The following is a 14,651-nucleotide window of genomic DNA, read 5'->3' on the forward strand; positions in this document are numbered from 1 at the left end:
AGTTGTTGGATCAACAACTGGAGCCCAACACCAAGAGAGAGCTGGGATGGTACATAGGCAGCCTGGGCATCACTGGGCAGTTGCTGGATCAACAACTGGAGCCCAACACCAAGAGACAGCTGGGATGGTACACAGGCAGCCTGGGCATCACTGGGCAGTTGCTGGATCAACAACTGGAGCCCAACACCAAGAGACAATGGGGATGGTACAAAGGCAGCCTGGGCATCTCTGGGCAGTTGCTGGATCAACAACTGGAGCCCAACACCAAGAGACAGCTGGGATGGTACACAAGCAGCCTGGGCATCACTGGGCAGTTGCTGGATCAACAACTGGAGCCCAACACCAAGAGACAGCAGGCAGCCTGGGCATCACTGGGCAGTTGCTGGATCAACAACTGGAGCCCAACACCAAGAGACAGCAGGCAGCCTGGGCATCACTGGGCAGTTGCTGGATCAACAACTGGAGCCCAACACTAAGAGACAGCTGGGATGGTACACAGGCAGCCTGGGCATCACTGGGCAGGGGAACAAAACGATCACGCTCTGCCTGGGCAGACACAGTCCACCAGCAGACACGGTTGGGTGCAGACGTTCTCCTGGGCTCGTGTACCTCCGTCCGCTTTCCTTCCGTCCGTCTCGTCCTCCTTGCACGCCATCCTCTGCACGTTCATGACCCCTCTCCCCAGTCTCCAGTGTAGGGAGGCTTGGCTTATACCTCCGTCTGTCAGAACACGTCATCTCTCCCCACACACTGACATCTGGGTGACCTGACGTACATAGTGTGGGCGTGAAACTGACCTGACGTCCATAGCCTGGGCGTGAAATCTACTCTGATCTCCATAGTGTGGGCGTGAAGCTGACAACTGGATGATCTGTGACCCATAGTGTGGGCTGAGGAGGCTGTGGTGGCAGGTGTAGTGAGGTTGTTGCATTAGAGCACCATAACGATACTCACTGAGCGCCTCCTGCAGTTCAATCACCATAGAGATACATTACACACCCATGTAGAAGCAATATCGACGCCACACTGCACTGAGAGTTCGACTCTACACCTCCGAGAGTCTCAGAGCCTCGGAGCTCGAAGCCACATAGAGCCCCGGAGGTCAGATGGAGGCAGTGTGTGAGCGTGTGCGTCGTGTCGCTGTCATAAGTGATGACGACCAAATTGTACCCGACTGTGACGGCCATATGAACGAAACCCAGGACCCAGCAGCCCTTCCTTGGGCCTCCGTCTCTGTGAGTACCTCTTGTGAGCCCTAGTCTCTCTCTCCCGCCTTCTACCACCTGTTTTGGTGAGCTGCGCATCTCTATCCCCTCAAGGAAGGTTCCTTGATGTTGGTGAGGGGCTCTTGATTTAGGGAATTGGATCTGTGCTCCAGTTCCCCGAATTAAGCCTGAATGCCTTCCACATCCCCCCCCCAGGCGCTGTATAATCCTCCGGGTTTAGCGCTTCCCCCTTGATTATAATAATAATAATAATAATAATGCGCATCTCTATGACCTTATACGACCTTTGCTAATGAAATGTAACCTTCGTGTGACCTTGTACAACCTGTCCCAGTAAGATGTGACCTTTGTATGCTCTTCTACAACCTGTCCCAGTGAGATGCAGCATTTGTATGCCTTTGTGCAACCTGTCTCAGTGAGGTATGACCTTGTACAACCTGTCCTAGTAAAGTGTGACCTTTGTATGCCCTTGTATGACCTGTCGTAGCGAGATGCACTTTGGGTATCTTTAAAAATAAGCGCCTGAGTAGACACCGCAGGTCGTGAGTAGGTCTGTGCATGGTAAACATGGCAAGAGTAAAATGCAAAAACTATATTTTTTCTAGTATGTTTGATTACAAAATTGATGCGTACTAGTTACGTTAGGTATGTAGACTAGTTAAGTATGTACGCTAGTCAAGTTAGGTATACATGTTAGTTAGGATAGGTTAAGTTATGCTAGGTATGGATGGTGGGTAGATTCGGTACTACCCTTTTTTTTCCTACTTTTCATTTATGCCATTTTTAGCGAAGACCAATAAAGATCTGCCTAACATAGTCCAGTAGACCTACTGCAATGATTCTTTATTCTTATAAGCTTATAGAAGCAGAGACGCACTACAGTAAGCATACTGGCGCAAGCCAGGAGGAACACTGCAGCAGGTCTACTGGCCCATACCTGGCAGGTCCTCGTCAAACCCAAACCCACTAAAAAATATTCACCCAACCAATTACCAATGTTGCCCAAGGGATAAGCTGATTATCACTTAACTGTAAGACGTACCTGCAAGGTCCTAGCGAGACGTAGCCTCCGTATGAGACTATCGTCTTATATAATCTTTCCTAGCAGGTTGTGACCTGTGCATAACTTGTTTATGCAGTGTATATGAAGGAACATTGCGACAGGCCTACTGGCCCATGCTATGTCTATTTGTGAATGAGACACAATGTAAGGAATATATTACAACCCTTCTCACTTAAATTCTTGTTAAACCTATTCCCAAGGCAAAACCTGTTACTTGAACAACGTTCAAATATGTTAATGGTTGAGCTTGCAAGGTTTGTGAGGAACACACTAGAGCTGTCAGAGCATCGGAGGTGAGAATAATCTTGGTAATCACTTATGTCAGAGGCTTGTCACAGATAAGATTATTATTACCGGCTAGCTATTATTGCTTCAAATCCCTGCAGTAAATATTCCTGCAGTAAATAGCGGGCCGGGGAGGGTAGGTAGCGTCGTGGATTCACCTCTTGCGGCAAGGAGTCAGCCTTGACTCTGAGAGTCAGATGCGACCACTGCTCTCTCAGAAATGAAGGAAACTCCAGTTATGTATAAAAATATGCACATTTAGGATTACTAGGACATTTATTAAGGAGACGTTTCGCCCACTAGGGGGGGGCTTTATCAGTCTAATACAGAGAACATTTGCCAGGATCCCGCCCAGTAAACACACCGTCCCTATACACATGTCCTCTACATTTCTTGTAACAAAAACACTAAAATGACTTTACTCCTTATCAAATATGCTGAGATATGTATTGAGTGATCTTTTCTTTTGTTCGTAATGACATTTTCAGACCTTCTTGGGTAAATTATTATGTTTTAATCTTCCAGCAGATCTGCATATAATGCAAAATGGAAGGTAATCGTCCGTACGTTGATGTTCTAATTATTACTGTTAATGTTATGACCAACAAGTGAAAATATCTGTAGTATAGTCGTTTGTGTGTGTGTGTGTGTGTGTGTGTGTGTGTGTGTGTGTGTGTGTGTGTGTGTGTGTGTGTGTGTGTGTGTGTGTGTGTGTGTGTGTGTGCCTTCTAAGTTTTATAGATAAAATAATATATATATTATTTTCAGTCAATCTTTCTAGAAGTGCCAAACATCACAATGCTAGTGATTCACCAAACATCACAAAGCTAGTGATTCACCAAACATCACAAAGCTAGTGATTCACCAAACATCACAATGCTAGTGATTCACCAAACATCACAATGCTAGTGATTCACCAAACATCACAATGCTAGTGATTCACCAAACATCACAATGCTAGTGATTCACCAAACATCACAATGCTAGTGACCCACCAAACATCACAAAGCTAGTGATTCACCAAACATCACAATGCTAGTGATTCACCAAACATCACAATGCTAGTGATTCACCAAACATCACAATGCTAGTGATTCACCAAACATCACAATGCTAGTGACCCACCAAACATCACAAAGCTAGTGATTCACCAAACATCACAATGCTAGTGACCCACCAAACATCACAATGCTAGTGATTCACCAAACATCACAATGCTAGTGACCCACCAAACATCACAATGCTAGTGATTCACCAAACATCACAATGCTAGTGATTCACCAAACATCACAATGCTAGTGATTCACCAAACATCACAATGCTAGTGATTCACCAAACATCACAATGCTAGTGACCACCAAACATCACAATGCTAGTGATTCACCAAACATCACAATGCTAGTGATTCACCAAACATCACAATGCTAGTGACCCACCAAACATCACAATGCTAGTGATTCACCAAACATCACAATGCTAGTGACCACCAAACATCACAATGCTAGTGATTCACCAAACATCACAATGCTAGTGACCCACCAAACATCACAATGCTAGTGATTCACCAAACATCACAATGCTAGTGACCCACCAAACATCACAATGCTAGTGATTCACCAAACATCACAATGCTAGTGACCCACCAAACATCACAATATTGTGATTCACCAAACATCACAATGCTAGTGATTCACCAAACATCACAATGCTAGTGACTCACCAAACATCACAATGCTAGTGACCCACCAAACATCACAATGCTAGTGACCCACCAAACATCACAATGTTAGTGACCCACCAAACATCACAATGTTAGTGACCCACCAAACATCACAATGCTAGTGACCTACCAGACTGCAGCACGCCCACCCCAACATACTTCCCACCTCCAGAACGCAAGTTCAGCTAACCTGAATCCCTTCATAAATGTTACCTTGTTAACACTCCAACAGCATGTCATATTCCCAGAACCAGGTGTCTCCACTCAACACAAATGGCTGCAAGATGCTCAAATCCTTACCTCTCAAAAATCTTCTCCATAACTTCATTTTAACCCTTTATATGATGTCCTCTACACCTTCCACCCATCCTTGATTTAAACACTGAATGAACAACTTATGTTGCCTCGTGCTGTCTTAATTAATAAATCATCTCAGCAACCTCTTTTCTGTCCCCGGAACTGTACTTATCATACCAACAAGTTAATTTCTCTACTCCTTAGACTTTGTAAAATATTTGTGCCATACACTTATCTGGGAGTACATCTCCATTACCCTCAGCCTCCGCCTCTGTGCAACATCCTAAAATGTCATACCTCAAAACCCTGCAAAAATGTTAAACTACAGTACTCTGATACGTTACTCTTTTTACATCCATTGACAAATTTCTTTCTTTCCTCAAACTTCAAAACTCCAGTTACCTTCTTCCCTTCATGTGTTCACTGATTCTCCCAGTCTCTCATAGACCCATCGAGCCACACATGATCTCCCAAATGCCTAAATATATCCACTTCTTCCTACTTCACTGCAATCTTTTCTCTAATCTTTCACGTCATAGACATCATGGTACTCTCATCACCTTGATTATTTCCAATGTTTATTAACACTTCCTTGTTTTACTTACCTTCCTAAACACCTCTTCCAAACTCTGCCTTTAAAAGTCAGACTTACGGTAGTGCAGTGGGAAATCCACTGGTCCAGTCCACGCCAATTTTTTTTACGAAATATTTTGAGAGTATATTAATATAGACTTTAATTCCTAATTAATTATGGTTGACATAAATAGAGGATGACTTTTCTGTTTCTACACGATGATAATATTTTGAGATCTTCCTTGACAAATTAAATAATTTTAACCTTCCAACAAACTTGAATACAATGAGAAATAAAAGGTAATCGTCCTTACCTTGTTGTTTTAATTATTGTTTTTCACTCTATCATCAAGAAGTGTGTGTACCATCCTAGTATTATAGATGAAATACAACATTACGTATTAAAGAGCACAAAGGAACAATACCGTGACTGGAACAATACACGAATAACCCAGGAGTAGTTAATGGTCCAAGACGGACCGAAACGTCGTCATCAAGTTTCTCCGTCCTATATTCGGGTTATTTATGTACAATACGAATTATTTTCAGAGATCAACATTACCAACAGAAAGTGATTTTAAAAGCTCATTTTCTTCCAGAATTTATTCATGTAGACGAGAGGCCCATACCAGTGTTTTAATAAATGCTGTGTGCTTGCTTCCTTGCTGCTTAAACTATAATTATTAAAAGATTTGTGTCAGCGTGAGTATTTCGTATCTAGATGACTTAGTAGTCTCGTCCCATACAAGTTTACCGGAGTCTTTATCTAGGTCTGAGGTCTCTAACACCTAAGATTAGTCTTCATGTTCCTCGAGAAACTAGTTAATTAGACTGACTGTCCGTCACTTATGCTTTTATTTTATATGTAATGTAACAGTTTATATCAACGTGGAATAATTTATAGCCTTTTATGTGGCATTCAGAAGACATGTCTCTTATCTTACAGTTTGAACGAGGTCTCTGTTATTGTAATAATATTTCTTTCCTAAACATACAAATAATATGAACCCCTGTGTTATTCCTGTCGCTCCTGCTATTATTATACTAGTTATTATTAAAGTTAGTCACTGTTCACTATCTCTCTTTAACTATATAATGAGTAAACGTATTTGTGGACACTTTCCTAAAGTCTCCTGACAATTTGTACTTCTTTCATTCCTAGTGTTGTTACTTTTGTTACCCACACACACCCATATCTCTGTCTTCTATCAGTTTTAAAGTCACCTTGACACAGCTGGCTAACTCTACCGTCCCCGCCCCAGAGATGTACCCCATCACTTACATATGTTTGCCATGGAAATTATCCCAGTTGTGAATGAATGGGATAGCAAGTTCTTGGTAGTAATTGTGAAGCCAGCGGTTTACGACGGTTGTCCCAGACATCCAGTTATTGCCTACTCTTCTTCTAGGCAAAATGCTGCATATAATCAGAATTCTTCCCTTGGGCTTGATTGGATCTCTAGCTGTCCTGTACTTAACTAACAGCGCGTGTCTCTTGCTCCTCCCAGCACTGAGGCAGACAGTCGGCTTGTTCCCATTATCTGATATGATATTATCCAACCTATTGCCTATGTCACCAGCACCAGCTCCAGGGAAACTCTCTCTCTCTCACCTTCCTACCCTTGTTACAGAAGGAACGGTCCTTATATCTAACCTCTTTCTTACTAACAGTAACCTAACATGAGATCCGTTTAAGCAGGTCTATTTTTCCACGAATCTTATTCTTATATATCTGAAAGAAACCTTGTGGGTTGGACTTCCGTTGGCTTGCAACAATAATTTCATTTATTTTATCATACGCTTCACCTGGTATTCTCAACAGGCTTATTCCCATTTATTTGTAAAATTCTCTTTAATACAACTTTTCTTTATATCGGAGCTATGCAATGTTCTCTGTCAATCTTAAGGTATTTTTCCTTGCATACATATATATCTACTGAACAATACTTGAACCGCTCTAAAACAGTATCATCGGCTGCTGGTTGTATCCTCACACTCTTAACAGGCACCTAAGTTCCTCAGTCTTCTAATAACATGTTCATTTTTTTACCATAATCTACTTTGTCTATAATTACTATCGCACTTGCTTTGTCTGTGTCGTAAGGTGAATCCAGGATCTATCCTTAATTCATGGTATAACTTACCAGATCTTTGATGACAATTGTGTTGTAGAAGTTTAAGCTTTACTAAGACCTCTACAACACTAATGTTAAGTTATACCATGAATTAAGGAAAGATCCTGGACTTCACCTTACGAAACAGACAAAGCAAATACGGTAGTAATTATGGACAAGGTAGATTATAGAGGAAAAATGAGCATGTTATTAGAAGACGAGGGAACTTAGGTGCCCCTTTATACCGTTTATGTAGCTGCTTCACCCTCTTTCATTCTAGCCACTTCATTGCACTCTTCCATTACTGGCTCTTCCTTACTCCTGCCGGATCTTGTTCTTCCCTCTCCTGTGTAAAACATCATCATCTTCCTTCTTCATGAACATTAATCAGAGCCATCTTATAGCTTCTCTCCTGTTATAAAAACACAGCTTAGTGAGCGATGCTGCTGTATAACAGTGTTTGATGTTTTAAGATGCTGATGTTTTAAGATCATCTCTCCGCCCCTTCAAGAAATGTTAAACAAACAGATTGTGTGTGTATGTGTGTGTGTGTGTGTGAGTAATCACCCGTTTGTGGTTGCAAGGGGCGAGACACAGCTCTTGGCCCCGTGTGTGTGTGTGTATGCATGAATGAGTGTGTGTGTATATACCTGGAGCATACCTGGACGATGTTTCGGGGGTCAGCGACCCCGCAGCCCGGTCTGTGGCCAGGCCCCGTGGTGGATCAGGCCTGATCAATAAGACTGTTACTGCTGGCCGCACGTAAACCGACGTATGAACCACAGCCCGGCTGGTCAGGAACTGACTTTAGGTGCCTGTCCAGCTCCCTCTTGAAGACAGTCAGGGGTCTATTGGTAATCCCTCTTACGTATGCCGGGAGGCAGTTGAACAGTCTTGGACCTCTGACACTTACTGTGTTGTCTCTAGCATACTCGTCGCCTCCCTGCTTTTCATTGGGGGATGTTGCCTCTCCTGCCGAGTCTTTTGCTTTCGTAGGGAGTGATTTTCGTGTGCAGATTTGAGACTAGTCCCTCTAGAATTTTCCAAGTGTTTATTATCATGTATCTATCTCGCCTGCGTTCCAAGGAGTACAGGTGTACGTGTAGTGTAAGTTCTCTGCATATTCTCCAGGACTGCAATGTCGCCTGCCTTAAAAGGGGCCGTTAGTGTACAGCAATATTCCAGCCAAGAGAGTATACCTGGAGAGAGTTCCGGGGGTCAGCGCCCCCGCGGCCCGGTCTGTGACCAGGCCTCAGAGAACAAATTATTTGAAGAAACTCATCATGGGTTTGGCATCCTTGTCATTCACCTAGCAGATGTGGTAGATACAGTGTTGTGATCTTTGAAAGTGACATCCTCTGACATAACCACTCCCAGGTCTTTCACATTAGTTTTTCGCTCTATTTTGTGATTGGAATTTGTTTTATACAGTTTTAATATCCTTGAGTTTTCCATAGCGGATTAATTGAATTATGTCTTCAATGACCTTCATATTGTTTTCTGCGGTCCATTTAAATATTTGGTTGATGTCCGCCGGGAGAGTTGCAGTGTCCGCCGGGAGACTTGCAGTGTCCGCCGGGAGACTTGCAGTGTCCGCCGGGAGACTTGCAGTGTCCGCCGGGAGACTTGCAGTGTCCGCCGGGAGACTTGCAGTGTCCGCCGGGAGACTTGCAGTGTCCGCCGGGAGACTTGCAGTGTCCGCCGGGAGACTTGCAGTGTCCGCCGGGAGACTTGCAGTGTCCGCCGGGAGACTTGCAGTGTCCGCCGGGAGACGGATTAATTGAATTATGTCTTCAATGACCTTCATATTGTTCTGCGGTCCATTTAAATATTTGGTTGATGTCCGCCGGGAGATTTGCAGTGTCCGCCGGGAGACTTGCAGTGTCCGCCGGGAGACTTGCAGTGTCCGCCGGGAGACTTGCAGTGTCCGCCGGGAGACTTGGTGTCCGCCGGGAGACTTGCAGTGTCCGCCGGGAGACTTGCAGTGTCCGCCGGGAGACTTGCAGTGTCCGCCGGGAGACTTGCAGTGTCCGCCGGGAGACTTGCAGTGTCCGCCGGGAGACTTGCAGTGTCCGCCGAGAGACTTGCAGTGTCCTCGATGGATGACACTCTCATGCAAATTCGGGTGTCATCTGTTTTATATATTTATACAATAGTTAAGTCATCTGGAAAATACCTGTAGCTTACCTCTTGTCGCTTCCGGTCGACCCGGTCCCAGACAAGGCAACCTTGTTGACCAGATCGATTAAGCTGTTGGTGTCCGCCGCCCGCAATATAACGTATGCACCACAGCCCGGCTGATAAGGAACCTATTTCAGGAATTTATTGAGTTCCCTCCTTCCTCTTTCTTATCTACATTTGGGTTCAATTGTTTATACTTTATACCATCTTCAGTGACAGCAATGACCCAAATCTGTGTTGTTCAGTGTTTTAATCGTTTTAGGGATGATTATCACCACGTCTGGTCTGAGACCAAACCCAAACAGGGACGAAACTTCTACTGGAATATGAAACAATGACTAAGAAAACCATTAGAAGACAAAGGCACAATATTGTGACTGGAACAATACACAGAGAAGAAAAAACTGTGTGATGACGTTCCGGTCTGACTTTGACCATTAACTAGTGAGACTAACACAGGAAGGTGAGGGAGCCAGTATCCACAGGAGGACAGGGACGGGATAAATATCATTAGAATGGCAGATTAGGCCTACTGGCCTATGTTAGGCATCTCACACCCACTCAGGGAAGTATAGATGAGCTCATACTATATGTAAGAAGTCAGTAAGATTTACCTGCAACTTACATGTGTATGAGACACTGATAAAACTGTTTATATGTATGACATGATGATAGTACCGCCCTGGGTACCTACTGACTACTATGGTAGTGCCTACCATGGTAGTTACTACCATGGTAGTACAATATTACCAGACAATACTACCAGACAATACTACCAGACAATACTACCAGACAATACTACCAGACAATACTACCAGACAATACTAAAAGACAATACTACCAGACAATACTACCAGACAATACTACCAGACAATACTACCAGACAATACTACCAGACAATACTACCAAACAATACTACCAGACAATACTACCAGACAATACTACCAGACAATACTACCAGACAATACTACAAGACAATACTACCAGACAATACTACCAGACAATACTACCAGACAATACTACCAGACAATACTACCAGACAATACTACCAGACAATACTACCAGACAATACTACCAGACAATACTACCAGACAATACTACCAGACAATACTACCAGACAATACTACCAGACGATACTACCAGACAATACTACCAGACAATACTACCAGACAATACTACCAGACAATACTACCAGACAATACTACCAGACAATACTACCAGACAATACTACCAGACAATACTACCAGACAATACTACCAGACAATACTACCAGACAATACTACCAGACAATACTACCAGACAATACTACCAGACAATACTACCAGACAATACTACCAGACAATACTACCAGACAATACTACCAGACAATACTACCAGACAATACTACCAGACAGATGAGGTAATCATTCCCTCAGTCTAGTATTCAGTACCTTCTTAGTCTTGATGATTCTAGGTGATAAATATAGGTGAACAGTCTTGTACCACTTAACTTAATCTTTAGCTGACCCATTCAACTTACTACCACTGCCTTCCTTCCTCTCACACCACTGATGAACTTAAGCTCTGTGACGTCGCAGTTCAAATCGTCTACTTTCAGAAAAAAAGAGAATATGTACAGCATTACGTTTAGTTTTGATCTTTCTGTGTTGATGGACACAGTGACTGTCTCCCCCTGAGGTGTGGACACAGTGACTGTCTCCCCCTGAGGTGTGGGCACAGTGACTGTCTTCCCCTGAGGTGTGGACACAGTGACTGTCTCCCCCTGAGGTGTGGACACAGTGACTGTCTCCCCCTGAGGTGTGGACACAGTGACTGTCTCCCCCTGAGGTGTGGACACAGTGACTGTCTCCCCCTGAGGTGTGGACACAGTGACTGTCTCCCCCTGAGGTGTGGACACAGTGACTGTCTCCCCCTGAGGTGTGGACACAGTGACTGTCTCCCCCTGAGGTGTGGACACAATGACTGTCTCCCCCTGAGGTGTGGACACAGTGACTGTCTCCCCCTGAGGTGTGGACACAATGACTGTCTCCCCCTGAGGTGTGGACACAGTGACTGTCTCCCCCTGAGGTGTGGACACAGTGACTGTCTCCCCCTGAGGTGTGGACACAATGACTGTCTCCCCCTGAGGTGTGGACACAGTGACTGTCTCCCCCTGAGGTGTGGACACAATGACTGTCTCCCCCTGAGGTGTGGACACAGTGACTGTCTCCCCCTGAGGTGTGGACACAGTGACTGTCTCCCCCTGAGGTGTGGACACAGTGACTGTCTCCCCCTGAGGTGTGGACACAGTGACTGTCTCCCCCTGAGGTGTGGACACAATGACTGTCTCCCCCTGAGGTGTGGGCACAGTGACTGTCTTCCCCTGAGGTGTGGACACAGTGACTGTCTCCCCCTGAGGTGTGGACACAGTGACTGTCTCCCCCTGAGGTGTGGACACAATGACTGTCTCCCCCTGAGGTGTGGACACAGTGACTGTCTCCCCCTGAGGTGTGGACACAATGACTGTCTCCCCCTGAGGTGTGGACACAGTGACTGTCTCCCCCTGAGGTGTGGACACAATGACTGTCTCCCCCTGAGGTGTGGACACAGTGACTGTCTCCCCCTGAGGTGTGGACACAGTGACTGTCTCCCCCTGAGGTGTGGACACAGTGACTGTCTCCCCCTGAGGTGTGGACGCAGTGACTGTCTCCCCCTGAGGTGTGGACACAGTGACTGTCTCCCCCTGAGGTGTGGGCACAGTGACTGTCTCCCCCTGAGGTGTGGACGTAGTGACAGTCTCCCCCTGAGGTGTGGACGCAGTGACTGTCTCCCCCTGAGGTGTGGACACAGTGACTGTCTCCCCCTGAGGTGTGGGCACAGTGACTGTCTCCCCCTGACGTGTGGACACAGTGACTGTCTCCCCCTGAGGTGTTGGCACAGTGACTGTCTCCCCCTGAGGTGTTGGCACAGTGACTGTCTCCCCCTGAGGTGTGGACACAGTGACTGTGTACTCCCTAAGTGTGGACATAGTGACTATCTCCCCCCGAGGTGTGGACACAGTGACTGTCTCCCCCCGAGGTGTGGACACAGTGACTGTCTCCACCTGAGGTGTGGAAACGACGACTGTCTCCCCCTGAGGTGTGGACACAGCGACTGTCTCCCCGCAAAGTGTGGACATAGAGACTGTCTACCCCCGAGGTGTGGACACAGCGACTGTCTCCCGTCGAGGTGTGGATCAGAGGCATATATAGACAAATGAAAAGAGAGGGGCACTTCAGAAATCAATATATTTAGTTAAAGAGAAAAATAAAAAAGGGAATAAGAAAAGCAAAAAGAGATAATGAGGTTAAAGTTGCAAGAGAATCGAAGACTAACCCAAAAGGATTCTTTCATGTATACAGAAGTAAGATCAGGGACAAGATAGGCCCACTCAAAAGTTCCTCGGGTCAGCTCACTGACAGTGATAAGGAAATGTGTAGAATTTTTAACACATATTTCCTCTCAGTTTTTACACAGGAAGATACCAGCGATTTTCCAGAAATAATAAATTATGTAGAACAGGACGATTATAAACTGTGCACGATTAGGGTCACAAGTGACATGGTCCTTAGGCAAATTGATAAATTAAAACCTAACAAATCCCCAGGCCCTGATGATCTGTATGCAAGGGTTCTAAAGGAATGTAAAGAGGGGCTTAGCAAACCTCTGGATAATCTTTGCAATATATCACTACAAAACTGGCATGGTGCCAGATAAGTAGAAAATGGCAAATGTGATACCTATTTTCAAAGCAGGTGACAGGTCCTTAGCTTCGAACTATAGACCAATAAGCCTAACCTCCATAGTGGGAAAATTTATGGAATCAATAATTGCCGAGGCAGTTCGTAGCCACCTTGAAAAGCATAAATTAATCAACAAATCTCAGCATGGTTTTACAAAGGGGTGTTCCTGTCTTACGAATTTATTAACTTTTTTCACTAAGGTATTTGAGGAGGTAGATCATGGTAATGAATATGATATTGTGTATATGGACTTCAGTAAGGCTTTTGACAGGGTCCCACATCAGAGACTATTGAGGAAAATTAAGGCACATGGAATAGGAGGAAAAAAAATTTCCTGGATAGAGGCATGGTTGACAAATAGGCAGCAGAGAGTTTGCATAAATGGGGAGAAATCAGAGTGGGGAAGCGTCACGAGCGGTGTTCCACAGGGGTCAGTGTTGGGCCCCCTGCTGTTCACAATATACATAAACGACATAGATGAGGGCATAAAGAGCGACATCAGCAAGTTTGCCGATGACACCAAAATAGGCCGTCGAATTCATTCTGACGAGGACATTAGAGCACTCCAGGAAGATTTGAATAGACTGATGCAGTGGTCGGAAAAGTGGCAGATGCAGTTTAATATAGACAAATGCAAAGTTCTAAGTGTTGGACAGGAAAATAACCATACCACGTATAAACTAAATAATGTAGATCTTAATATTACGGATTGCAAAAAAGATTTAGGAGTTCTGGTGATATGTAGTGATATGTTGAAAAGATTAGCCAAAGGTTTGCTAAGCTCCTCTTTACATTCCTATAAAACCCTTGCATACAGTTCATCAGGGCCTGGGGATTTGTTAGGTTTTAATTTATCTATTTGCCTAAGGACCATGTCACTTGTGACCCTAATCGTGCACAGTTTATTACCGTCCTTGTCTACATAATTTATCATTTCTGGAATATCGCTGGTATCCTCCTGTGTAAAAACTGAGAGGAAGTATGTGTTAAAATTTTTACGCATTTCCTTATCACTGTCAGTGAGCTGACCCGAGGAACTTTTGAGTGGGCCTATCTTGTCCCTGATCTTACTTCTGTATACCTGAAAGAATCCTTTTGGGTTAGTCTTCGATTCTCTTGCAACTTTAACCTCATAATCTCTTTTTGCTTTTCTAATTCCCTTTTTTATTTCTCTCTTTAACTGAATATATCTATTTCTTAATTGCCCCTCTCCTCTTTTGATTTGCCTATATATGCCTCTCTTTTGACCAATCAGATATTTTAATCTATTGTTCATCCATTTAGGATCATTTTTGTTTGATCTGATTTCCCTATTTGGAACATAATTTGACTGAGCAGCTAGAACTATGCCCCGGAAAGCGTCATATCGGCAACCATCACCACCTACCTGACCCTTAGTCAGGTCATTCCAGTTCAGCCCACCTAAGTAAT

The 14,651-nt window shown here is 44.4% G+C and overlaps 1 protein-coding gene across 3 annotated transcripts in view; it reads left to right on the top strand.

Moving 5' to 3' along the window:
• The first annotated feature begins 728 nt into the window (after nt 1-728).
• LOC128697974 (dendritic arbor reduction protein 1) overlaps nt 729-14,651 on the top strand; it is a 55,669-nt gene continuing 41,746 nt past the window's right edge. For all 3 annotated transcript variants that reach the window (XM_070097508.1, XM_070097509.1, XM_053789959.2), the window contains exon 1: nt 729-1,235. In XM_070097508.1, coding sequence (XP_069953609.1) covers nt 1,107-1,235 — 129 coding nt within the window. In that variant the 5' untranslated portion in view covers nt 729-1,106. The remainder of the gene's footprint in view (nt 1,236-14,651) is intronic.

This window comes from Cherax quadricarinatus, chromosome 58 (assembly GCF_038502225.1).
Source record: "Cherax quadricarinatus isolate ZL_2023a chromosome 58, ASM3850222v1, whole genome shotgun sequence".
NCBI lineage: Eukaryota > Metazoa > Arthropoda > Malacostraca > Decapoda > Parastacidae > Cherax > Cherax quadricarinatus.